A 27483-nucleotide genomic window follows, 5' to 3' on the forward strand; every position below is an offset into this window, starting at 1 on the left:
TCCAACCCCCACAAAATAGCTATAGTATCATCGGGTCAAGAAAAAGGTCATTGCCTTTCTCATGGTCCCTTCAAAAGCCTCCATTCGGACCCTAGGTGCCTTATTTCCTGGCGTTGCTGTCTTGATTTTTTACACTTGTCTCTTTTGTGTGTGTGTGTAGGTGCACTGTGCACTTATGTGCAGGTGCCCGCAGAGGCCAGAAAAGATCATCTGATCCTTTGGAACCGGAATTACAGGGAGTTGTGAGGGGTTTGAGGTGGGTGCTGGGAATCAAGGGAAGATCCCCTGGAAGAGTCGCAGAGCCATTGCCCCAGCTTTTGCCATTGCGTTAGACAACACTATTTCGAGCTCGCTCTCTAGAATGCGTTTCACGGTTACATAATTTAGAAAAGCTATTCCTAGTAGTCATAGAGTGCAGAGAGCCTCACTCAGTGTTAGCAAATACTACACTCCTTTTTCGAGATTGCCCCTTCACAGGTCAGTTTACACCCTACCCTTGTGTGAATGTAAACAGCGCCGCCTCTTCACAAACACCTTCCCCCACATTGCTAACGAGGCTGGGCACTTTCCACACACTGATGGCCACTGGGTTTTCTCATTGAGAGAAGGGGGCGGTCTAGTGATCCTGGCTTAAATTTACTTGAACATATCTTTGTGGTGAGACCTCACGATCTTGCTGCGGCTCAACCCAAAGGTACAAGGCAGGCAGGCTGGAGTGGGTTCCGATTACTCCTCTGCCTCAGCTGTACCGCACAGCTTCCTGATTCCCCCCCACGTAACCCCGGCGCCTACGTTAGGCGTGGGCGATGGCTCAATTGAGTGCATTCCTGCAGAGGGCTGGAGTTTGTTTCCTAGCATCCTTATCTGAGGCAGGCAGTTCGGGCAGAGCTCCCCGCAGGAGCTCGGACAGAAATGGACAGCGCCGCAGACTCCGCAGGGGACCCCATCTCCAAACACAGCATCCTGCCAACCGCCAATTTCAAACTTCCCAGCCCAACCCCGCCTGGATTCCTTTGCCCTCTTTCTATTGGTCGCTAGTCAAAGGAAGAGACAATGTGATTGGCTTTTCCATTTCACTTCCTCTAGCCCTCCGAGATCTGGGCGGGTCCTGGTGGAGACCCCCGCTGTCCATCAGTAGATGGCGAGCGCTGATTGGTTGAGGCACGGCCGAGACCTGCCCACGTCGTTTCCTTCAAACGTTGGGGCGGGAGACTCAGGGCGGAGCGGAGCGGGGCGAATGTAAGCCGGGGGTCTGCGGAGTGTGAGTCCAGTTTGTGTGTGTGTCTGTTGGGGGATTGGAGAGGCTCTGGGCGGGGGGCAGTCCCCTTTCCCAGGTCTCCCTGGTCGACCCCGTTCATACAGAGCCCACTTTCCCACCCAAGGCCTCAGGATAGCGGGGGGAGGGGGCTCCTGAGGGTCTGCTGCGGCTGCAGCATGGGTGTGCTGGGGGTAGCCCGGGGTCTGTGGGTGCAGCCCTGGGGGCGGGACAATGGGTTCAACCCAGTGTCTCTGGTTCGTCCTTGGGGTGTCCTGGGGGAAGCCTGGGGTCTGGGGCAGGAGTTGTTGTTAGTGTCTCTGGGTGTGCTGCCGGAGGACCTCAGGGCCCCTTAAAGAGGACCCATTCCCCTGTAGACCAGTCTCTGTCCCCTGCAAGCTTTACCTGCATTCTTGCCCATGGCGCTTCCCATTTTCTGTGTGATCTTATCTCCCTCACTTAATCTCTCTGTTCCTGTGTCTTCATTCTATGAGCTGGACTGAGGCCTTGGGTGGGAAAGTGGGCTCTGTATTCTATTCCGTGCCTAACCCAGCGCCTCCTTCTTGTGTCTTTCTCCCTCTCTAGCCTATCTGGTCAGTCAGGCAACCGATCTTCCTCAGGATCATTGATCTCTGTACCCTCCAGGGGCAGTGAACCTTCCTTTCCCTGGGATAATCCTCAAGGCTCACTGATCAAACCCTTTGGGCTTGGTTCACAGGTTAGGTCTATGTAGCTACGCGACATCAGATATTTGTGTTCGTCAGGGTTTTCTAGGGGAAAAGAGCTGGTAGAATGGAAAAGTGGAGATTTATTAGGCTGCAGTCTGCTAGTCCACCAATGGCTGGTAGTTCTTTTGGAAATGATTTATTTCCATCCCTTATGTGTATGAGTACCTTTGGCCTTCCTGTGTCTGTGCCCCATGTGCCGTGGAGGCTGGTCGCCACCTCCTCATCCTGATCTCTTTAGGGAGACACGACTCTGCCAAGCCCTTCCTGCCTTCAATGTCAGTACCCGCTTGACTTTCCCCAGTGTTCCTTCGGCGTTGGCGGAGAGATGTTGAAGTTCAAGTATGGTGTGCGGAACCCGCCGGAGGCCAGTGCCTCCGAGCCCATTGCCAGTCGGGCCTCCAGGCTAAATCTCTTCTTCCAGGTAAGCAGCTGCCAGCCAGCGATGCACACCCGTGTCTGCTGTGGTAGCCGTCTTTGGTTGTATTATGGACAGAGACTGGTATTCTTAGGGTAATCCTGTTTGTTCTTTTACATGTCCTGCCTGAGCTGGACTGAGGTGCCACTGTGCTGATGATTACGTACGTGGCTGGACGTGCCCCAGGGGAGTCCCCTCATTTCTCATACTCCACACTTTTTTTTTTTAAGATTTATTTATTATTATATGTAAGTACACTGTAACTGATTTAAGACACACCAGAAGAGGGCATCAGATCTCATTACAGGTGGTTGCTGGGATTTGAACTTAGGACCTCTGGAAGAGCAGTCAGTGCTCTTACCCGCTGAGCCATCTCGCCAGCCCATACTCCACACTTTTAAACTTTTGCTTCTTTCAATGGAAGAAACCAAAATTGTCTCTAGGGTGTATTTGTGTGTGTGCGCGCGCGCGTGTGTGCACGCACACGGGCCTGTCTGTCTGCATCTGTCTTGTGTCTGGGTACCCAGAGAGGCTAGAAACTAGCTTTGGATCCTTTGGATGTGGGAGCTGGTATTACAGGTGTTTGTGAGCTGCCTGTGTGGGCCTTGGGATCCAGATTGTGGTCCCCTGAGCCATCTCTTCAGCCCCAGTGTAGAATAATCTAATTTATAATCTTATTCCATACGAGGGATATCTGTTCTCTCTCTTTTTCTTTTTTTCTTTTCGAGACAAGTTTTTTTCTATTACGTAGCTCTGGCTGACCTAGCACTCAATATGTAGACCAGGTTGGCCTTCAAATCACAGAGCTCCACCTGTGGCTGCCTCCCAAGTCCTGGGGCTAAAGGCTTGGGCCAGCTTCCGCACCTGGCAGCTCTCCTGCTCTTTAGATTAAACACCACGCCTACATTCCTCATTCCGGGCCTAACAGTTTCGTCTTCTGTAAGGACCAATGTCATGCAAGTATTTCCAGACAGTTTTCTAGTTCGGTTCTACTCTGACTTGCCTTCACCATGGACTGTAATTTGTATACTGAAATTAACCCTTCCCCGCCCAGCTTGCTTTTGGTCATGATGTTCCTCACAGCTGTAGAAAACCAGCCAGGACATTTCCCTTCCATCCCTCTTTAATGTGGAGTGACCTTAGTTGGTTTTATATTGCGATAACAGCACGCCAGAGGGTGTGTGCTTTTATAAACAAAAGAGGTTTCCATAGGTGACAGTTCTGCTCCCTCAAGTACACCAATGGCTTCTACTTGGCTCTGCTCGGGGACTGGTTACAATGTTGCCACACTGGCTAGGGGAAAATGCCCAGAGATCACATGGGCCAGATAGGAAATAAGAGACCAGACCTTTCTAACACCCGGGCTCTCAGCTCCTGAGGTTAAAAAAAGCATTTTTGTTTCTTGAAGACCAGGTTATAACCCCCTACAATGTCTCACCCCCACCTTTTAAAGCGACCACAGATTTGACACTGGGGTCAAGCTTGCAGCACGTGGACCCCAGGAGGATAAACCACATGCAGATGGTAGCAATGGGTGCCTCCTGCAAGAGGAGATGGGTTGTGACAAAGAATCCAGGTACAACTCAGCGTGCCAGCCGAGCCTGCTGTGCTGCTCCCATGCAGGGCTGTCACCCTGCAGGTCGGATGCAGTGGCTGGCTTGTTTTCTGCTTCTGTGTGTCCTTTAGACTGGGTCTCAGTCGGTGTGTCTCTCTCCTACTCAGGACTTGTATTTTGGGGCTTGGCAGACTTCCAGAGCCCCAGAAATCTCACAAATCACCAGGCTTTGCCAGTTTTTTATTTTGCTAAGCAAGGATGTAGAAAGCAAATGAGAGGGGGAAAAAAAGCTATTAACTTTCTGGTCTTTTCATTTCCGAAAGAAAGGGCATTTTGAGAACTATGGAGAGCTGAGGCTTTTGAGTGTGCTATGGGGTGCTCCGAGCCTAAGCTTCCTCGAGTCTCTGGGACCCCCCCCCGCCCCCCGTCTACTTGGGTTAACTCTCAGGTGAACAGAGGAGGAGATATGAGGCTCATCTTCCAGCGTTAGAGGCAACCAAAGGGGCAGGCTCCGAGGTTCCCAAGCTTGACTGAGCCTTGCGGGGAATTTGTTAAAATCGGTTTTAAGCTGCGACCCAGAAGAGTTTAATTCAGGAGGTTGGTAATGGGGCCAGAGAATCTGTTCTTTTGTGCTTCTCTAGTGATTCACACGCAGCTGCTCTTTTATGCTGCCCAGTGTTGTGTAACAAGCCCTTGCTGAGACTTAAAGGAGCAGTGGCTTCTCTTCCCAGGGCTCTGCAGATCGAGCCCAGTAGGCTCAGAAGCACACACCTTTAATCCCAGCTCTTGGGAGGCAGAGGCAGGTGGATCTCTGTGAGTTGAAGGCCAGCCTGGTTTATAGAGCAAGTTCTAGGACAGTCAGGGCTACAAAAAAACAAAAACAAAAAACCCAGAGTCCCTGTCCCAAACAAGCAAACACACCCACCCCCGAAGGTTGGTTGTTCCATAGTGGGTGGCTCTGCCAGGGTTACTGGGTCTATAGTCTGCAGAAATTACACCTGGGGCAGTAGAATATAGGCACTGACTGCTCACCTAGGCACCCTGTTTATTTAAATTTCTTATTATTTTTTGTGTGCTCACATGCTTGTGTGACTGTGGGTGTGACTTGGGCATGGTGCATGTGCGCATGTTCGAATGTGCATGTGTGGGCGTGCCATGGCACCTGTGGTTATCAGGTGGCGGCTTTCAGCAGTCTGGCATCCTCCCACCGCATTTTGAGGCAGGGTCTCTCTTGTTTTTGTCCACGATATCTTCCTGGACGACTGGCCTAAAGACTTTCAGAGATTTCCCAGCCTCCACCTCTCATTTTGAATTACAGATATGCCCCCACATCTAGCCTTTTCTGTGGGTCCCAGGCATCAAACCCAGGCCATCGGGCTTCTCTGCAAGTGCTGGGCCAGCACTTTTTCCAGCTGAGCTGTTCCCAAGCCCGGCCGGCTGGGGTGCCTGCCATGCTTCTATTTATTTAATCATTTCCTAGGCTACCTGGGGGCTCTTTTTCCTTTTCCTTTTCTTTACAAATAATAAAAGATTTTCCATTCTGTGGGTCATCAGTAGCAGCTATTCATCTTTGCCACTGTAGTACCCAGCGGCCCGGAGCGATATGTAAATGAGTGGGCGTGGCTGGGTTCGGACAGAACTAATTGTAATTCAGGCAGCAGTGGGCCTTGTTTGGCTCAGGGGCTGCAGTATGTCAAACCCTTAACATGGCCTAACCTGTGCATGGCAGCTGCCTTCCCATGAAGGCTGTTCGGCTCTACTCTGAGCCAGCACAGCACCATTTAGGTTTCTCTCTGCCGTTTAAAGCGAGTCTCAGGGATGGCATCTGTGCTTGGAGATGGGCGTGTGAGAAAGAGTCTGCCACTCTTTTGAACTCACAATCCTCCTGCCTCAGTCTCCCATGTGCTAGAGTTATAGGTATGTACCACCAAGCCTGGCTGCACTGAAATTTTGTGTGTGTGTGTGTGTGTGTGTGTGTGTGTATGTGTGTGTGGGTGGGTTGGGGGCAGCTGTAGACAATGGCTCTATTTCCTTGGTTGATCTCCACTGTAATCTTTTGAGACAGGATCGCCTGCTCACTGAGGTTCATCAGTTCAGCTAGATGAACTGGACAGTGAACTTCAGGAATCCACATCCCATCCCATCCCCCATTGTTGGGGTGATGGACACTTGCAGCTTTGCCTAGATATTTTCCGGGGCTTTTGAGGATCCGAACTCAGGTCCTTATTCTTGTGTGATGAGCAGTTTTCCCCAGCCCCTGAAGTCATAAAAATTTACTTTCTGTGCCTCCCTCCTCTAGCTGTTTTTACAGAGATTTTGCCCACAGTCTACTGTCTCACGTGGGAATCGTTGCTCTAAACTTGGCTTCCCAACTCAGGTCTTGAGAGGCCGGATGGTGGGGCATAAATGAATCAGGCTGGCCAGACAGAAGACAGGAAGTCATGTCTGCAGTGACCTTTGGCACTCGCCAAGAGGGGGACCTCAGCTCCAGTTATGTCTTGATCTAGCCAAACAGAGAGCAGTAATATTGCCAGAACGGCTAGAGTTTCAGGAAAAGAGAGACATTCTGGTGTGTGTGTGTAAAATCTACTGATTTAAAAATATTGGCAGATAATTCAACTTATTTTAAATGCTTCCAGCCAAACAAAACATGTTTGTGGGCTAGACACAGTCTGCCAATCTGTAACCGATCCCTCAGATCATGAATACATTCGGCTTCACGGTAGGCATCCATTTCTACTTCTTGACATGAATTAAAGAGGTTCAAGTTGTATCAGCTGCCCTTCAGCCACACAGGGAAGGAATGTCAGTTAGTTTCCCATGGTGGATGCGGTGCCACCTTTGAACTCGTAGGGTCCACAGTTCCAAAGGTTCCGACAAAGCTCAGGCTCAGCAAAGGAGCGACCTGTTTCCAGGGGCGGTGCTCTCAGGGTGGTTTTTACTTCTCCAGATCCAGGCGAGTAATCACCAGCAACGGAGCCACGCAGATAATCACTTAACAGCCCCAGGATCGGTGCCAGCGTGCCGGAAGCAGTTAAACCGACTCGGTCGCTTGTGATTTACTCTGTGTGGACGTTATTGATCAGAGCTTTTCATTATTGACAGAATCCCCATCTGCTGTTTGCCGTTTTTTTAGGGGAAACCGCCCCTCATGACTCAACAGCAGATGTCTGCTCTTTCCCGGGAAGGGATGCTAGACGCCCTCTTCGCTCTCTTTGAAGAGTGCAGCCAACCCGCCCTGATGAAGATGAAGCACGTGAGCAGCTTTGTCCAGAAGTGTAAGTCTGGGCCAACCCTCCCCAGAGAGCAGCTGTTCTCAACCTGTGGGTCTCCATCCCTTTGGGGGGTCAGACAGCCCTTTCTCAAGGGCTGCGTATCACATATCCTTCTTGTCAGATACTTACGTTATGGTTCATAACAGTATTGAGATGACAACTGTGTAGTAGCAATGAAACGATTTTGTGGTTGGGGGGTCACCATAACGTGAGGAATTGTGTTAAAGGGCCCACAGCATTAGGAAGGTTGAAAACTACTGCTGTAGAGAAAGACAGGATGCTGGAGGCGGAAAGTGGAAAGCGTTGGTTGTAGTTCCAGAAACCCCATGGTCTGCATAAGACTGACCCAGGGGCCCTGCACAGAATGTGCGGTTGTGGTCTGGAGGCCAGAATTAAGTGACACTCCAAGTGACAGAAACTCAGTCAAAAAAGGAAACATGTTAACTCATGAGACAAATCCAAGGATGCTTCCTTCAGGCATGGCTGGTTCCAGGAACTCAAAAATGACGGAGATGCTGTCCTCCGACTCTGTCCCTACACTCTGAGCTCACCGGTCCTGCAAGGCAGGGCAGGCTCAGTGCTTAGGCACCGTTGTGTTGAAATTCAGGATAATTTGTTTCTGTTGCTTAATTTTAAAATCATGGAAATGGATGAATACAGTAATGGTTCTGAATCTGCTGTCTCCTCTTCCCTCTCCTCTTCCTTCCTCTTTCCCTCCCTCCTTCCTTTCCTTCTCCTCCTCCTTCTCCTCCCTCCCTCTCTTTTCTCTCCTTCCTCTCCTCCTGCCTTTTCCTCCCTCTCTCCCTCCCTTCTCCTCTCTCTTCTCCTTTCTCTCCTTCCTCTCCTTCCTCTCCTCCTTCTCCTCCCCCCTCTTCCTTTCTCTGCCTCCTTCATGGTAAGCGTTGCCAATGAACTACACCCCTAGCTGAGTGATTTGTTTTATTTATGCTACTGATGGTTTTTCTAAAATGGAGAAGCAACTGGTGACAGCAAAGTGACCCAGGGCCTGTGAATGTCATGGGTCTACTGACTTTGTCTGCCAACTTAGTATTCCTGAGTTTTTGCTTGATTCCAATGTGGTGGGGCGGTTGGATGCTGGTGCCAGATCTTCTCATATTTCCCACTACCGTTTTCAGCCAATGGGTGTTCCACTCCAGCATCTCTTGGAGAAACACTGAAAGGCCTTTTGGGTTGTCACGGCTAAGGGGCATGGGAGGGTGTTACTGGGTGAGCCGGGGTCCTCTTACCAAGCATCCAAAGCACACAGGACCATATAATGAGTCATGCCAGATTTGAGAAACTGTCTGGTCTAAGATGAGCATCTAACCAAGCACTCCAAACTGTCTGAGGCTGAAAAGGATAGTTTTGTATCCCTTCATCCTGAGTCTGTGGTTTGGTCACATTCAGCTGGGGATTCCTCTGCTCAGTGACACAGGCTGAGATCATGAGCTCCAGGCTCTCTTAAGCTGGAATGTTCTAGATGGTTTGCTCAGCATCTGTAGCTACGGCTAGATTTTTCATTGCGATTTTTCAGTCTGTCAGTCTGTCTCTCTGTCTCTCTGTCTCTCATGGAGATCAGGATCTTGCACTGTCTGTGGTTCCTCTATGTGAGGGGCCAGGAAACTGTAAACTTGTAGGTATAAACAAAGCTTTACTGGGACCAGCCACACCCGAGTGTTTTGGCCACAAGTTAGAATACTCAGAAAAGAGATCATGTGACACCCCCCCCCCCCCCCCCCCCGGCCTAAACTGTTTCCCACCTGAGCGATATGAGCTGTAGCTCAGAAGACAGATGTCCCTCCTCAGTGGCCCAGGAGTGTCCAAGAGTGCTGAAGTGGAGGCTGCTTTGACGGCTTTTTATTGAGCCTGGAAGACCTCTGGCTGTTGTCAGTCAGCTTTCTGTTACTGTAACAAAACCCCCAGGATAGGTGCCAGGTGCAAAGAGGAAAGGTTAGTCTCGCCCCCTTGGGGATTTCAGTCTATGGTTGGTTGCTTTAGGGCCTGTGATTGGGCAAGGAATCATGGCAAGAGGGTGTGGTGTCTACCTCAGTGCTAGGAATGAGCAGGAGAGGAGTCAGGGTCTCACTAGCCCTTTTCAGAGGCTCACACACTCTTGGGAACTTCCCACGGGGCCTCCCTCTTGCTGGGAGGGAGGCTTGTGCTGCCTGTGTGACTGTGTGGTCTCCATCCACCAGGGCTTGGGAGAGTTCAGTCAGAGAAGCACCACAGAAACTTTCTTCTGGGAGGTTCAGTGCCTCTGTAATACCGTGCCAGGGCTCGACCTTTATTTAGCACATGGGCCTCTGCATTCTGCATGTAAAGGGTCTGCACAGGAAGCAGAAATGAGTTTGTGTCTGAGACTGGATACCACCCCCTGCCCAGTTAGATGTATTAGCTTAGATGTGTTTGCTTTTTTGAGATAGGATTTCACTGTGTAGCCCTGACTGGCTTAGAACTCACTAAGTAGACCAGGCTGGTCTTGAACTCACAGAGATCCATCTGCCTCTGCCTGCCCTGCCGGGATTAAGCAGGTGTATCACTCAGCCCGGTGCTAGGTGGTTAGTTTTACACAGTCCCATGGAAGGTTCTGATTGGTTCTGCTCTGAGTCACTCATGGGAGGACATTCTGATCAGCCGCCTCTGAATCGACAAAGGAGTCAGAGCATTGATCACCAGAGCCGCCTAGAGCAGACTAAGCAGCGGACTGTCTCTCAGAGGCCCCAGGGGTGCTGAGTAACCAGAACTGTTGTGTCCCTTTTCCTCGTCGTTGTGACAGAATAGCTGACAGAAGCAGGCCGAGAACAGGGCTTTGTTTTGGCTCACGGTTTGAGAGAGCTCGTGGCAGAGAAGGACAGCAGCAGAGAGATGTGTCAGCCCCCTTGCTACCGAGTGCTGACCAGGAAGCCAAGAGCTTGCGCAGGGAGAGGCGGCGATGAACCCCAAGGCTCACCCTCTAGCCACCCCCATCCCTGTCTTCACCTCCTGAACGTTCCACAGCCTGTCCAAACAGTGCCACCAGCTGGGGACCAAATGTTCAAGCACAGGAGCCCGTGGGGGCCATTTCTCATCCAAACCATCAGCAAGGGCTTCTCTTGCTTATTTGCACCTGGTTTGCTCTCAGTTCCCTCGGCTATGAAAAGAGGACGTGTGTTGCTAACGGTGCCCAGAAGTGCTTCATGATGGCGAAGGATTATCCTCATGGGGTTAATTAAGAAAGGGAGACTCACTGTGACTATATCACATCCTGTAGGGAGACCCGCCAACTGTGATCATACCATTTCCGGAAGGGAGGCCCGCCCACCACGATTGTACCCTTTCCTGTGGGGAGACCTGCCCACTATGGTTGCGTCACTTCCTGGCCTAGGATCCTGGACCAATAAAAAGGAGAAAATTCACTGTTCCCTGGTGTTTCAGTGTGGGTGCCCTGTGACCAGCTGCTGGGGACCCTCCTGCTGTCTTGATTGTCGTCCCGTGTCGTCCCCCCCCCCCCCCCCCACTCCATGACGGACTGCACCCTGGGCCTGTATGCCAACATGGGCCCACTCTCCCTTAGTTGCTTCCAGGATGTTTCATCACAGCAACAGAAAAGTTCCCAGGGCAACCAGGCTTGTCAACAGACAATACTTGTTAACCACAAGCATCACCCATGATTAATCAATACAGAGTGCATCTTTAAAACGTCCTTGAGGTATTTACTCAGCATCCTGCATGTGTTTAAATATACCTCCATCTTCTGAATATGTAAATCATCAAGTAGGCAGCGGGAGGGGGCAGCACTTGGAGGGCCACTCTCCAGCCTCTTTGTCAGGTTTGAGACCCCAGGGATGCTTCCAAGCCGTCAGTTAGAGGAAGCTGTGTGTAATCAGGTCCTGTGTCTGTGGAGTGGAGCTCTTCTGGGCGACTCGTTCACACTTTTTCAAGAGGCTTCCTGGAGAGAACCCCCGAAGAGCTCGTGACTGGAATCGAGCTATTGCGATGCTGCGATCTCTACTTCCCCAGTCCCACCCCCACCCCGACGTGCTTTGAGTTGTGTTTGGGAATGTGAGCTTTGCTTTTCTGAGAGGAAGAGGGTCCATCGGCTGCCACTGCCCACGCACGTTTGTGGGAGTGGAGGATTCCTTTGAGCTGCCAGAGGAAATGGACAAGGACGACTTTGAAGTGTTGCCTCCCACAGACGTACCCCTGTCCTTGAGCCCGCGGAGGGCAGGCGATGAGCATCTGGGAACGGAGGAGTAATTATTATCTTCACCAACGGCAGTCCTGCCTTGATTGACTATGGGCACATGTTCTGGTTGTGTCATTCGATGATTTTGTGGTTGTGTGGCCATCACAGGATCCGTACACCAACCAGGTGGCATAGGCCAGTCACTTTACTTAGCTGCTATTTCTCTCTCTCTCTCTCTGAAATGAGGTCTTATTATCTAGTCCTGGCTGTCCTGGAACTCATTATTTAGATAAGGCTGGCCTTGAATTCAGAGATCCACCTGCCTCGTGTTTCCCAAGTGCTCCCCAAGTGCTCGCATTACAGACGTGCACCACACCTTGCCTATGAATTCTCTCTTGGGGCTGGAGAGACCGCGCAGGAGTGACAAGCATTTGCTTCTATTAGAGAGGACCTGGGTTTGCTTCCCAACTTCTCACGACAGCTTGTAACTTCTGTAACTCCAGTTAAGGGGACCTGGTACACTCTTGTATAAAACACATGCTTATGTAATTTATATAATACCTTAAATTTTAAGTGACACACATATATGTGTACATATATGTATATATGAGAGATACTGTGGTATTTCAACACCTGATTATCTATCTATCTAATTCATTTATTTATTAAAGAGTTATTTTTCTGGGTGTGGTGGCACATGTCTCAAAAAAAAAAAAACAACCCAAACAAAACCAAAACACACTGTTTATTTTTAAAATATTTATTTATTTATTTATTTATTTATTTATTTTTTTGTAATTTTTTTTTAAAGATTTATTTATTGATTATAGGTAAGTACACTATAGCTGTCTTCAGACACTCCAGAAGAGGGAGTCAGATCTCTTTACGGATGGTTGTAAGCCACCATGTGGTTGCTGGGATTTGAACTCTGGACCTTCGGAAAAGCAGTCGGGTGCTCTTACCCACTGAGCCATCTTACCAGCCCTTTAAAATATTTATAAAGCATGTGACATGTTTGCCACTTATTTTGTTTCTTTAGTTTTTAAAGGATTTGATATGTACATTTGTGTTATCGGTATCTGTATGTGCACTGCACAGGCTTGAGCTCAGGTCAGCCTGTCACCTCGTCCTCTGTTAACCTAGCATGACACTCATGGAGCTGACACTTGTCAGGTACCTGATACACAGCAGCCGGCGTTTCAGACAGTCCAGACACAAGGATGCAGTTGAGCATGATACGTCAGTGCTCAGAGACAACAGACAATGATGTGATAGCGGTCCAACAGGAGCTGACCCGCCTCCGTCCCTGAGGCCACCCTGCCCCACACGTTCCAGACAGGTTTCTGACAGCGCTGTTCTAAAGAAACCTACTGTGCTGCAGGCCCCACGAGGGCATCCCATCCACAGTTAGTTATACTTGCTCACCGCCAAACAGTGGCAATAAGTAACTACCCTGCTGTTTAACGTGCTCGCCATCTGAGCGTAGGACTACTCATTTAGACAAGTATAAGAGAGTGTGCCAATCCCCTCCCACAGCAGCCTCAGACACGTCTCTGAAGTCAGGAGGCTGCCCTGATAGTATTCTGACCGTGGATAGGACAAAGAAAGCATAAATGCTCAACGAGGCAGGAGAGCTTGTTATCCAGACCTAACTGTTACACAGTAGACGTAAGCAGGTGTCGGGCTGGCAAGATGGCTCAGCAGTCAAGAGGACCTGAGTTCAGTTCCCAGCACCCACACGGAGATTCACAACCAGTGTAGCTTCCAGTTCGAGGTGATCCAACGTCGTCTTCTGGCTTCCAAGGACACTGCATGCACATGATACATGCAGACAACACACACACACACACATGAGATATATGATTTTTTTTTTTTTTTTTTTTTTTGAGACAGGGCCTTTGTAGCCTTGGCTGACCTGAGGCTCCGGTTTCTGTGGGTTGATCTTTAGATTGTTTAGATTGGCGCTCATGGAGGCTTAGGGGCAGTCAGGTGTCTTCTGCATTTTTTCCTTTTCCATTCTCTTCGTGAATCTCTTCATGTGCATCTCATCCCCAGTGTGTGTTCTGTGAAGGATGGAGTCCTAGTCTTTGGAAGGCTGGACGGAGTTTCAGGGAAGGAAGCTGTCAATTGACTCTACCTGGTTAGCTCTGGCTGCCCTCTCTCTCCTGCAGGCCTAGTCGGCTGTGTAATGAAGCCACAAGCTGGGCTGGGTTTTTGTCATAGCACCCCATGTTGTTCGGTCTGCCTCAGTATTCACTACGTACTGGGACCTGTAAGCACCAACCAAATGTTAGCAGAGTTGGCGCCTCCATATGGTTTTGGGGTCACAGAAGCGGCTGGTGTGGGGAGAGGTTGTGAAGGGCTCCCCACCCCGTTTCTCTCTTTTAAAATAGCCTTGATTTTTAGCATCTCACTTGTTCACCTTAATAATGCAGAAAGCCTTTGGGGGAAAAGTTAGAGATTTAGAATGCTTCCCTGCAGTTCCGAACGTGTCACAGTTTTCGCCCACAAAGCAGTTTGTCTGACGTGTGTGATTTAGATGCCTGCTTGTCCCCAGCGATGGGCCCTGGAGTTACTGAGTTGGGGCAACACTGTAAGCAGTTTTAGAGCCCAAAGACCTGAGAGGAAATGAAGAGAGATTGGCCCGTGTACAGCCAAGGGAAAGTCAGGTTCAACTCAGAAATCTGCAAGCCAGTGCGTTTGGCTAATTGTAATTCAGCACTCAAACACTTGGCATGAAGAGAAGCCCAGAAAGGAACAGAAACAGAGGGCAGACTCTGTCTGGGCTCACCGTGGCGGTGCCCCTTGTGGGTCTTGGCATCCCACTGAGCCATCTCCACCATCCTACATCCACTTTTAAACAGTGCCCACAGTAAATGCATATAGATCCACACACCCCTCTAGCTTGGTCCCCAGGGCATCCAGGGGACTTTGGTATGACTGGTCACCACGAGACTGGAGGTCAGAGGACTGGGATCATCGGTTATAGGCACATCCCACCATGCATGGCCTTTTATGTGGGTGCTGGAGATTTGAACTCAGGTCCTCATTTGTAGAGCAAATGTTCTAATTCACAGAACCATCCCCCCAGGCCAGGCCTGGTCTTTTTAGCTTTCAGTGTGAATGGGATTCTTCTGGTGAGCTTGTGTGCCTGACAACCCTGCTGAGGAGATGTCATGGCTCTCTGGGCCTCCGGGCTAACCCTGTACCTCTCTCAAACATGGCCACAAACTAAGGCCAGGAAAGAAATCCTCTCAAACCGCAGAAGGGCCAGTGGCATAAACAGAGGCAGGGCACAGCTAGCTAGGACCAAATGATCCTGAATCAGCTCCACAGCTGACAGAAGAACTGGGGGTCAGGTTGCTTCTGTTACATTGTAACGCCCTTAGGAATGCCGCCAAGCTTGTTTGACCCCAGCACTGCCCTGCAGCCAGCAGCCCTCTGAGGAAGAAGGGAAGCAGGGCGGTGTGCTGCCTTCCTATTTTCTGAGTCTACAGGACTCAAATTCTAGCTACCATGGAAACCGCACTTTGGAATTTCTGGAGCCCTTAATTTTAACAGATAAAAAACACTTTGGTGCCGATTTTATAATTGTTCACGATAGATGAGAAGTGACTGAAACGTCTTCTGAAGGGGAAGGAAGACAGAACACATTTCTCTTTTCTCCCCCCCACTCTTGCAAGATGTGTGCCTCTGAAGTGTGTCTTTTCACTCTGGGTGTGACTCCTTCCGTCTCCCACAGATTCCGACACCATAGCCGAGTTGCGGGAGCTGCAGCCGTCGGCGAGAGACTTCGAAGTTCGAAGCCTTGTGGGCTGTGGTCACTTCGCTGAAGTGCAGGTGGTTAGAGAGAAGGCGACCGGGGACGTCTATGCCATGAAAATCATGAAGAAGAAGGCTTTGCTGGCCCAGGAACAGGTAGGAGGGTTCGAATCTCAGGTCTGGCCTCTGTTTGTACCAAGTGTCCATCACAGGGACAATAAGCTGCTAATTTGATGTCTAGGATCTAGCGAGTTATTAACAATGAGTGCATGAGCCAGAAAGGCCTCTCCTGTCTTTAGCTCCTCCTCCACCTGATGCTGATGAATTCTGAAGCCTCAGAAATTCCCATCCATTCCTTTGTCATGACTCTGAGGCTGCATTTAATTTTAGAGCCAAGTTGGGCTTTTAAACTAAAACTGGTGACTTTAACATGACCCCCTCTTGACTGTAAGCTTGGGTCTTAGGGCCGAGCCTCACGACGGGGTCAATCGGGCAGTAGCTGCACCCATGCATGCTTAGGTGTTCTATTGTGGGCACAGGCCTTTGCAGAAATCCAAGTAAAATTGTGTTCCCTGGCTTGTGAGTCGCCTGTCTGAGGACGGGTTACGACGTTATCCTTTTAGCTCTAGTTTTTTCTTCCTTTGAAGACAGGCTGCTCTCTCCAGACGTATTGATTCATTGGCTGTGTTTTCAAGAGACAGCTGTCAGCCTTGGAGTCCAGAGAGAAACCATGAGTTACAAGCCTTCTAGTGCACACTGTGAGGCTGATAACACGCCCAGCTCTGTGGGAAGCCCGCAGAAGGCACTGGAGTCCCCTGTGGCTGTTCCTCGCAGGGTTAAACCGCAGCCCCCAGAGGCGGAGAGGAACCGCAACTCTATAAAGCAGGCACTCGCCTGTTAAGCTCCACAGAGTGGGAGAGAATTAGCAGCTTCATTAGCAGTGATGAAGGACGATGTCGTGGGTGAGCCAAGGGCAGTCGGGAAAGTCCTTAGGACAAGAGGGAATGGAGGCAGGGCAGAGAAGACATGGGAGCTGCCGGGTAGACACATGGCCAGGGTCACGCTCTGGGGGTGTGAGGTCTGGGGTTCTGTTCAGGGGTGTGTGTGTGTGTGTATCAGTCTGTGCATCTGTGTGTGTCTGTGTGCATGTATGCATGTGTTCTGTGTGTGCATGTATGTGTAAGAGACAGGGAGTGAGAGAGCGAGAGAGAGAGAGAGAGAGAGAGAGAGAGAGAGAGAGAGGGAGGGAGGGAGGGAGGGAGGGAGAGAGAGGAGATGGGGAGGGGAGGGGAGAGAAAGGAGTTTGGTGGCTGAGAATTAACTGAGAAATGAAGACATTTGGATGGGCACTGAGGGGAAATCTTTTTTTTTTTTTAAAGGTTTATTTATTTATTATATGTAAGTACACTGTAGCTGTCTTCAGACACATCAGAAGAGGGCATCAGATTTTGTTACAGATGGTTGTGAGCCACCATGTGGTTGCTGGGATTTGAACTCGGGATCTTTGGAAGAGCAGTCGGCGCTCTTAACCACTGAGTCATCTCGCCAGCCCTTGAGGGGAAATCTTAACAACTGTAGTTTTTTGTCTTGTTAAACTACAAGATGTAACATGTGCCACATCAGCCATTTTTACCGTAGGACTCAGTGGCCTTAAGAGCCCCCCTCCCCACCTCCCCCGCCGCCCCCTTTGCTGTCAACCAGTTCCGCCCATGACAGGTCCTGAGAGAAATCAACTTAGGGGGGAAGATGCTTTGCTTTGGCTTACGGTGTCAGAGTTTTCACTCCATGGGCAGCTGCCTTCCTGACTTCAGGCCTGCAGTGAGGCAATGCCATGGTAGAGAGCCTGTGGTCATGGAGAAGAGTTAAGGGATGGAGAGGAAGTAGGGTAGGGGAGTGGCCCTGGGACAAGACAGCCCTTTCCAGGGCAAGCCCATCAGTAACCTCTCTTCAACTGTGCCCGCCTCCTACAGCCCTACATGTCCCAGTAGCCCATACGCCATTAATCCACAAATGAAATCACCCCTTGATGATGTCATAGTCTCTGTTAGCCAGTCCTTTCCCTAGGGCCCCCATCTCTGAATCACCATGTCAGGAACCAAGCTTTTGGGACACCAGCGTTTGGGGGGGACATTTCAGATCCAAAGCATAATGCCCCTAAACAAAATCCCAAGATCCCCCCGCTTGCCAGAGTCCAAGCATGATATTATCTTCTTGAATGACGCATGAGCAACATTGAAGTGAGGGGAAATGACTAGACACTGCCTGGGATTAGGAGGCCAGGATGGGATGTGCCCACTCAGCTTCCCTACCCAGGGAAGTGCTGTCTGTCTTCCATACTCTCACTAAGTGTGCTCGGGCTCTGCATGATTCTGGGTCTTCGAGCACGAGGCTAGCCCAATCTTGCGGGGCTTGTGTTTGGTCAGGAACTAGTGCATACAAGATGAAGCCAATCCAACCAATGTGCCACAGGTGGGCAGGCAACTGAGAGCCAAACAGATGCACTTTCCTCCAGGAAAAGGACCTCCAGCAACCATGGTGCGGAGGTGTGGGCCTGGGTCTTTAAGAACCCTATTCACGTAGGAGCTAACAAAACTATCTATTGTTGGTAAATATGCCATCGATGGAGAGAGTCAATATAGTAAAGAAAGGCAGGCTCCCCAATGGAGTCACCAGACACCATGAGGATTCGGCATTTAAGGATATGAAGAGAGAAGGGCAGCATGGGAAAACTGAAGAAGTTGTCAGAGAGGACATGAAGAAGTGGCGTCCTCATCACACGGGACAGGCCAGAGTGCTAGGACAGCCAGAAATGCTCCTCAGAGACCTGTTACTGTCAAAGGACCTTCAGGGGCCAGGCAGAGTCAAGTGAGGCTGGGACCTGTTTAGATCCAGCTCTTCAACCAACCGCCGCCTTCCCTGTGCCAGCAAAAAAGATCAGCGCTCTAGCATGTTTGCTAAGCAGCTTAGCGCTGGGGTCTCCAGGGTGACACTTGGGACTAGCTACTTAACAAAAAAAGCTTCAGAGCTCAGGAGGCCACAACGCTTGTCTCGCATGCGTGAAGTCCTGTATTTAGTCCCCTGCACCGACTGCATAAACTGGGCGTGGTAGCACATGGGTCAGCACTCAGGACATAAAGGCTCAGGCAGAGGCCAGAGGAGGGTGGTGTCCTGCTCTGTCATGTCCCACCACCATCCCTTGAGTCAGGGTCTCTCACTGACTCTGGAGTGAGACTGGCACTCAGTCATCCTGCTGTCTCTCTCCTGTGGTGTTGGGGTTTGGAGCACCCGGGTGCGCCCAGCCCTTTTAGATTTACTTATTTATTTGCTATGTGGGCTAGGACGCCAACTGAGGTCCCACCCCGCACATCCTGTGGTAGCCCAGCCTGCCTGGCTGCCACACCTGCTGGCCGCTCTCCTCACCCTGATCAGGCCGGGCACTGGCGGCACTCTGCCTCGCCTACCTGGCCTGGACCCAAGGCACCTGTTAGAACCGTCTAGGAAGTGAAGGTACTCAAAAAAAGTGACCTGAGGAGAGATGTTAAGGATGCAACTGGGGGCTAACGTGAGGGCCTGGCAAAGCTGAGCCAAGTAGGTTAGTAGCAAAATTTCAGAGTGACATGCTAAGCGATTTTTAATATCCAGAGAAATCAGTTTAGATTGAAAGGTGGGACAATGGCCATTTCCCCCTCACAGTTCCATCACAATTGTCTAAAGAGTTTTTCCCCCTCCCCCCACTCCAGGTTTCATTTTTCGAGGAGGAGAGGAACATATTATCTCGGAGCACGAGTCCTTGGATCCCCCAGTTACAGTACGCCTTTCAGGACAAAAATAACCTTTACCTGGTGAGTCTTCGTGGCTGTCCACGTGCAACATTTCCGAGGCTCCGATACTCAGATGCCATGGACTGGGAATGATTCTTGCCTGTGTAGCCCATGACATCTCTCTCTCATTCAGTCGATTTTCTAATCAAACGTCTCCGTTCCCTGTTCTAATGATTAAGAGCTGACCCACTTAGAAGAGGCCCACTGTACTCGGGCACAGAGCGAAGCAGCGAGAAGCCATTTAACTGGGAATGGTCTCTAACTACCTTTAATAGAATCTTGCTTTAATTAAATTAATTAATTTAGTTCCCGAGACAGGGGCTCATTATTTAGATCTGGCCGGCCTGGAATTTGCTCTATAGCCCAAGCTGGCCTGGAACTCAGAGCATCAGTCACCTGCCTGTCCAGTGCTGGGATGAAAGGTGTTCTTGTCTTACTTTAATTTTTAAAAGTGAAGGTAATAACGCGTGATTGATGTTAGAAAATCCCTCCTCACACGTGTGGAAGCTGGACGGGTTTATCTCCTAGAAGCAGAGAATAGGATGGCGGTTGCCTGGTTACCTGGGTGAAGAGAGGCAGGGAGGGATAGCTAATGGGTAGACCAGTTAGATTACCATGAGTGGATAGGGAAGAGGGATATGTTTTGGTGTCTTACAGTAGGGCAATTATCTCGAAATGGTATGTATGCCTCACAATAGCAAGAAAGGGTTGAATGGTCCCAGGACGAAGCAGATGGTAAATGGTTAACATGGCGAATTTGTTCATTGTTGTGATTTGATCATTGTACATTGTATATATTTATTGAAATATCATGCTGTACCCCATGGCTACACACTAGTCCTTCAAGTATAAATTAAAAACTCCAAATCCCACCCTCCGAATGCATATATTGGGCCAGTAGGGTGGTCCCACGGGTGGGCTGCTTGCTAAGAAGCCTGAAGACCTGAGTTCGATTCCTGGGACCCACAAGATGGAAAGAGAACTGACTCTTGCATGTTGTGTCCTCTGATGTGCGCATGCATACACACACACACACACACACACACACACAGACACACACAGACATGTACTTTAATAAGTTTAAACATGTATCCACTGAGGATGTGCAAGGAGAGCCACCGTCCTCTGCTTTCTTTGCTTCTCTCTGGAGGACGCACACACTAGTGGAGGTGTCTGCTCTTTCTGACCTTACCCATGTCTTAGTAGGGGAGAAATCGAACACACTGCTGGATATGCAACCAAAGTGCTTTCTTTTCAAGTGTGGTGGTGCACATCTTTAACCCCAGCACTCAGGAGGCAGAGGCTGGCAGATCTCTGAGTTCCCGGCCAATCGGGGCCTCATAGCGGGACCCATCTCAGACAACGTTGACATCATTATACACTGCCGTTCTCCATCGTTTTGGGGGTCAGGCATCGAGGCTGGGACCTGGAGCATGCTAAGCACCAGTGTTATTTACTGAGCTGCGACCCTGGCCTCCCAGGTAGCCCTTAGGACGGTGGCAGGGTTTTCTCTGATGTCCATGTAGCGTAGCTTAAGGAATCCCAAAGCTCTTTTTGCGGGGCCCTTTTTAGCTTCTTGGAAGATTAAGTTCTTCAATGTGAAACATATTCTAGAAACAACATTTGTTCCTGGTTTGGCTTCTCGAGCGAGGCTCTCGTGTCACCTTGGGTGAGGATGAGGAGGTTCGTGGCGGGGAACAAGGAGCTATTTTTTGTTTTGAACAGCCACTGGCCATTTATTTTTTTAATGATGTTACCTCCTTTATTTCTGATCTGGAAGAATTAGTCTATTTATCTTAGTTCCATATGAATTGAAGTCTCTCCCTTGCTCCACCCAGCCCTCTTTGGGATATGGTGGTTTGAGGTAAGGTCTTCTTATGTCTCCAGGCCGACATGCAATGCAAGGATCCCCTAGCTGGGGTTGCAGGCATGCACCACTATGTGTAGATCTTTGAGCTTTCTCGTGGGCATGTTCGCGTTCGCACTCACGCGTGTGCGTGCGTGTGCGTGTGTGCTCTTGATATGCCAGAGGCCAGAGCCTGGGTATCTACCCTGATCACTCCCCATTGGATTTAGTTCTTATCTTATGTAGTCCTGGCTGTGGAGCTCTCTGTGTAGAGCAGGCCGGCCTTAAATTCGCAGAGAGCCACTTGGTTCTGCCTGCCGAGTGCTGACGTTAAAGGCACGCACCACCACATCCGGCTCCACTGCGTTTTCAGGTTTCATCCTCACCCAGCCCGTTTGCTTCTTGTAAGATAGGATCTCTCCTTGGCCTGAAGCTCGCCAACTAGATTAGGCTAGCTGGTTTAAAAAAAAAAATCCCATTTGCAGTGATATCCCATTCACCATGGCTCGCCATTTTTCTGGTGCACTGCAGAGATAGCACAGTTCTTGCCTGTCTCTGGCCCCATCTATCAAGGCTAGGCTGCGACTCTGGCAGGTGTCCCGTGGAAGCGGCTCTTTGTTGATCGTACCACTAGCTTTTCTGTTCCATAAGCAAATTCACTAGAGGGAAACTAGTTAAAGGCCTACAGAGTCTCATTCCGTCATGACAGGGAGGGGTGTGGTCAGGAAGGGCAGCTCTTCATGGCTGCCAGAGAGAGAAAGAGAGAGAGAGAGAGAGAGAGAGAGAGAGAGAGAGAGAGAGAGAGAGAGAGAGAGAACACCTTTACCCCGACCTGCCTCCTTGCTGGCTCTCGTCGGGACCCTCGGTTTGTAGGATGCTGAAGCTTACACTCAAGGTTGGTCTCTTCCCTGCTGCGTTAACTCTCCCGGAGACTGTCCTCAGGTCCATCCACATTTTGTTGTATGGTTTCCCAGGCACCTCCCTGTCCAATCAGGTCGGCAGATATGTCTGATGATCTCACTAGAAGAGTGGAAGGGTGAATTTAGGGGGGCAGTTAGTGGTCCCCGTAGGGGAATAGCTAAGGGCTTGAAGCCAGGCTCCTGGCTCCCGTCACCTCTGACTTCCCGCTCCTGGTGCTATAATACAGTGGTATCCAGAACAGCTCCTGATAGCAGCCTGCTTTGGTTGTGCTGTGTGAGGGGAGTTTTTCAGTCTTCCAGTTTTCAACACACACACCCGTGCGATTTTGTGGACAGTGTTTCCTTTTCATGTAGGAATGGGTTGGAAATGGCCTGTTTTGGAGGGCCACTGACCCCAGGACATTTGTGGACACTGGCATCTGTCACCATCCTGAGTCAGGAGGGAGTTAATGAACACAGAGCCATTGTTTGTGCTAGTACCAAGTGACAGCTTATGATAGTTTTGACAACTAGACATGTGCTGTTTTGATCTCTTGGCTAGGATTATCTGAATTTCAAGGCGTGCCTCAAAAAATCATTAGGCATGTGTTTCCGGGCCTCCTCTCTGGAAGCCAGGGTTGAGGAGGCCGCTGCCGTCAGGAAACCCGGGAGTTTAAAAGGCCTGTGCTTGTTTTGTTGCCGTTCCTTGTTTGGACTTCCCAGAGACGTCCTTCTCAGCTGGAATTTCCTCTTTGGTAGATAAGATAGTAACTCCTCTTTTTGGGCCCCAGTTCAATTGCTTGAGCGAGCTGCTGCCATTGGGGTTCTTTGGGTTTGAAAGAGTTGTTCTATGTCCAGCACGTGGGCTGTATTTCAAGAGAGCGCGTTCAGAGTCTTGTCCTTTTTAGGAGCCACAGTTTGATCTCGTGGCCTCGGTTCTCTAAGCCTCCAATTTGGGAGGTCTCACTGTGCTGCCGCCGCCGGTTCAGGCACGCGCGTCTCTGTGAAGTGTTGTCTTACCGTCACAGGCCCTGTGGGCTCTGATCATTGCTTCTTCCTTTGTCTTTGCGGTACCAGAGCGTGCACATCTGAAATCACTCCTGGGGCTCAGGAACAGGCGGTTTCTTTGTGCTGTGAGCCAAGGGGCAGTCCATGGTCCTCTGTTCCTTTCCTTTGCTCCCCCAAACCTGCCAGCGCCTTTCCTTACCGCACGTCCCGGGTTACTTGGTTGAGTGCACTGCTTCTTGTCCACACTGTGAGTCTATGCTCTCCAAGGACTTTTTCTTTTTAAAAATGCCTGAATCAGCCTGGAACTCAGAGGTGCAGAGATAGAAGGCCTTCTCCCATCTCCTAGACAGTGGCTCTTACCCTTCCTAATGCTGTGACCCTTTAACACAGTTCCCCATATTGTGGTGACCCCCAACCATAAAATTATTCCATCACTACTCCATAAATGTAACTTTGCTACTGTTATGAATCATAATGTAAAAATATTTGATTTGCAGGATATCTGATATGTGACCCCCAAAGAGTTGTGACCCCCCCCCCCCAGGTTGAGAACCGGTGTCCTAGAGGTTCCCTTGACCTTTCAGACAATAGCATAAGGTCTCTCTCTGTCAAGGACGCTTTGCTTAGAGGATTCCAACCGTCTGCTCCATTCCAGGGGTCAGAAGCACTGGGCAGAGCGCAGTGTGATGCCCAGGGCTCCATTGCATTTTGTGTGGCACACATTGAGTGTGCAAGCTTTTCAGGGTGTCTTTCCTGAGAGGCAGCCTGCACAGCATCCCTTTGCTGATGCTGTGGTCCAGCAACCCTGAATAAAATTTGTCTTATTTCCCCCACCAAAGCTAGAACAAAATCCGAGACAGGGCAGTCTGTGAGGAGAGATGCTTATGTGGCTCACGACCCTAAGAGCATGTCACTAACATCAGGCTGGGGCCTGGTCACAGTTTTCTTGCCTCATGATAACATGGTAAAGAGTGCCACGTGCTAAGATAGCATTTGAGTCTGTGTCTCTCCTTAAAGAGCCACTAATGCTATCACCCCCCCCCCCCCCACACACACACACATCCACACACATCCACACCACATCTTTACCTAACCTCCCAGAGGCCACATCTCCAAATAGCATCGTCATAGAAATTTGGGGTTAAATAGCCAATGTGTGGACATCTTTTATCCCTATGTGTGTGTATGTGGGCATACATGTATGTGGTCATTATGTATGCAGAGGTGTACATGTGTGTGGAGGTCCAAGGGTGATGTTGGGAGCTTTCCCGATCACTCCACACTTTGTTCACTGGGGCAGTCTTTCACTGGAACCCAGAGTTTGACAGGCTCCCTTGTGGATCCCTTGCCTCTGCCTTCCAAATGCCAAATACAGGAAGGCTCTGCCACGCCCATCCAGTGTTTACATGGGTTACAGCCATCCAAACTTGTGGTCCTCACGCGTCCAGCAAGCACTTTGCCCGCTGAGCCATCTCCTCAGCCTCATTATGTGAATTGGGTGTGTGTGTGTGTGTGTGTGTGTGTGTGTGTGTGTGTGCTGTGCCTATCATGACATGCTTGTAGAGGTCAGTTCTCTCCTTCCACCTTGTGGATTCCAGGGAGTGAACTCAGGGCCTGAGACTGGGTACCAAGTGCCCTTTCCTGATGAGCTAGCTCCCAACCCTAGCATGTGAACTTTTGAGGACATGTCGAGAGCACAGCAATACTAGTTAACTATGAATGTTCATCCCGCCTCCCCGCCATGCACCCACATGCACACAGATGTGTGCACAAACACACACCTGCCCTTCATTTTGACTTTAGCACAACGAATGGAAACTGCCACTCTAGTCCTTGGAGTATAGATGCAGAGCCCAGCAGTGGGGCTTCGGCTCCTTCCAAACTGAACACATGTAAGCTCTGCCCTTTAATTAGCATTTGCAGCTGCCGCTGTAGAAGGGGTCTGTCTCTGTTGGCCAGAAAGTCTTTGCTTTGAAAGAGCGAGTCCTTCACAGCTCCAAGCCTTGCTCGGCTGTCGGCTGCTGTGCGGTCTCCGCCATCAGCGGGGCTGCCACTTTGTTTAGGCCTATTTCACCCGAGGGCTCTTTTCTCCCATCTCATTTCCCTGGTCTTTGATCGCTGTGATTTGGTGACTTCCCCGTTTGTATGCCCCGTCCATGCCCATTCTCTGTGTAGACTTCTCTCCGGTCCTTGCAAGGGTGGACGGTGACCGTTTCCGTGCCAACAGGCCTGGTTATTTTCCAGCCCTTTCGTGTCCGAGATCTTGTCTTGATATTCAGAAAGACTCCGGGTAGTCACTGAAAACAAATGTGAGCAGAAGTGATGGCTGTGTTAGAGCCAAGGTCTCTCAAGGGCAGGCTGCTGTGGAAACTCTGACTAGGACGGGATTAGGAAACGGAATTGGTTCTGCAGCCTCATCAATAATGGTCTCGGAGCAGTGCTGGGTGAGTGGCGTTGGATCCAGTCCTTAAAAACGCGTCTTCCAGGCCGGCGGGATGGCTCAACCCGAAAAGGTCCTGCCGTCCTCATGACCTGAGGTTGATCCCTGGGAATCAAGTAAAATGGGGAGGAGAGAACTGACTGCACAGAGTCTGACCTCTGACCTCTGACCTCTGACCTGTATGCACACCCCGCCCCCCACTCCGCCCCCAGTAATAACAAGTTAAGTAGTGAATAGTTTGGGAAGGTACATTTCTCAATTGGATTCAGGAGTTCGAGGCAGGAAGATTGCAAGTGTGAGGCCAAGAGTGAGACCCTGCCTCAGACAGTGCAGCTCCGTGAGCACCGATGCCAGCGTTCACTCGCTCTCTGAGCGGTTGGAATGAACAGGAGAAATATTTTCACACCCTGATGCTTCTTATTGCCCTTAGAGTAATCAGGAGTTCTCTCCATGCAGCCCTGGTCATCTCGGAACTCTCCTCTAGACCAGGCTGGTCTCAAACTCATTGAGATCCGCCTGCCTCTGCCTCCCGAGGGCTGGGATCAGAGGCGCGCGCCACCTCTGCCCAGCAGTTATTTAGTTCTTTTGCATTCTGCTGAGTGCCATTTTTATAAAGACATAGGAATTTTTTTTAAACCATTTCCATTCCTGATATTTAGGACACTAGCACATACTAGACTTTCAAATATTATGGATGAAAATGTCTTATTTAAAAAAGAAGAACACAGCACACGTACTTACCTGTGAACGTGTACACACACTCTGACACATTTGTGGATGTTGGAGGACAACCAGCAAAAGTCAGTTTTCTACCGTGTGGGTCTCAGGGACCAATCTCAGGTTGTATGGACTTGGTGGCGAGTGTCTTCACCTGTTGAGCCATCTATCTGTCCCAGCTCACATTTTTTTTTTTTTTTTTTTTTTTTTTTACAAAGCATTCCTCCCGTGACCTGATGGGCAAGCAGGTTTGGAAAACCCCCTGTAGAGGACGTAGAGCCTGCTTGGGTTAGAAGCCACACTTTGGTGGTAGTGGGCAGATCCGTGCCATCTCTACAAAGATGAGCAGCAAAAGCTGGGGACCAAACCAGACACTGCACGTAAATTCTAGCACATCGTAGGTGGCGACTCTGTTCTTCGTTAGTTTATAATGGTCTCTGGGTCACAGCCCATCTTGAAGCCTCTCGGTCTGTGATGTTTGATGAGGACTTTAGCAGCATGGTAACTGGTTAAACCTGGCTTGCATTTCACACACCCTGCCTCCCCCAAGAGCTCCGTGGATTCCAAATGAGACCTTTATCCTGTAGTGTCGTTATGGGCCGTGGATAATGTCTCGATCCTCAAAGTGACTTAGGGGAGGTCCAGAGTAGTTCTGTCTGATGTTGTACACTTGGGGATTTTAGTATGCTAATTGGAGATTGTGTTGGTTCTTGGGGTTTGATTAGGCTCTCTGATAAAGATCCATCCCTTTCAGATGTTTGTCATTTAGGGTGTCTATTTTGGCCTCGTGTCACAGAGTGTCAGGCTAGCAGCTGTTGTAATTTTGGTGGCTTGTTTTCTCAATCAGTCCCGGCTTCTGAAGGCAGGGGAGGTTGTTTGACCCTCAGAAATGACGAATCTAGTTTGGATGGGTATCTTGCAAAGAAGAGCAGCGAACCTGTGCATTTTCTCCTTTGTAAGAGATGCTGGTTTTCTGGAAATTCCTGCCGGGTCTACCAAATAGAATCTTCAGGAACTGACGCTAAATACTAAATAGTGGTCGGCGTGTGAGCTCACCAGAGTTGCCGATAGTTGCTATAGTTTTGACTTTCTCAGGCTTAAACTTAGAAGCCATTCTGGTTCTCACATAACAGAGCCTGAAGTTCTGTAGCAGGGTACTACGTCATCACAGATATGCATTGTTCTTATTTAAAACCATCTGCATTCCTAAAGTACTGGTGTGTCTGCTATTATCTGTGAATTCCCCTTTGCTGCTTCCGACCCTCTTAATGGCAGTATATATTTAAAGCAGACTCAGAAATTAGCATTCACCCACATCCCCATGCCTGGAGAGAGCCAGGTTGGGATGAGTGGGTGCGCTGTAGCAAGCCAGGTGGCTCCTGTGGGGCTGAGGTGAGGCGCTGACGTCACTGCCGTCGGCTGTGATTTGGAGAAAACAGTCTTACCCCTCCTGGGTGTCACACTTCTTGCCTGTGAGCCACTTTGCATTTAGCATCTGTGGTACGAAATGGCATCTTGCCTTCCCAGGGTGGTTGTCCTGTGTGCGCACAGTGAAAGAAGCCACGTGAGCAGGTCGGTTCCCATGCTATGAGAGGCT

General features: G+C 50.0%; 1 protein-coding gene across 22 annotated transcripts in view; it reads left to right on the forward strand.

The window, feature by feature from the left end:
- Positions 1 to 1161: 1161 nt before the first annotated feature.
- Cit (citron) overlaps positions 1162 to 27483 on the forward strand; it is a 163730-nt gene continuing 137408 nt past the window's right edge. For 10 of the 22 annotated variants that reach the window (XM_006530130.4, XM_006530134.4, XM_006530137.4 and 7 more), the window contains exons 1-5: positions 1170 to 1239; positions 2222 to 2404; positions 7090 to 7231; positions 15136 to 15311; positions 18896 to 18997. In XM_006530130.4, coding sequence (XP_006530193.1) covers positions 2309 to 2404; positions 7090 to 7231; positions 15136 to 15311; positions 18896 to 18997 — 516 coding nt within the window. In that variant the 5' untranslated portion in view covers positions 1170 to 1239; positions 2222 to 2308. Of the gene's footprint in view, positions 1262 to 1593; positions 2405 to 7089; positions 7232 to 15135; positions 15312 to 18895; positions 18998 to 27483 lie in introns of those variants that run through there. The other 12 variants (XM_030254098.1, XM_006530140.4, XM_006530141.4 and 9 more) reach the window with 6 other exon arrangements.

This window comes from Mus musculus, chromosome 5, assembly GCF_000001635.26.
Source record: "Mus musculus strain C57BL/6J chromosome 5, GRCm38.p6 C57BL/6J".
Lineage (NCBI taxonomy): Eukaryota > Metazoa > Chordata > Mammalia > Rodentia > Muridae > Mus > Mus musculus.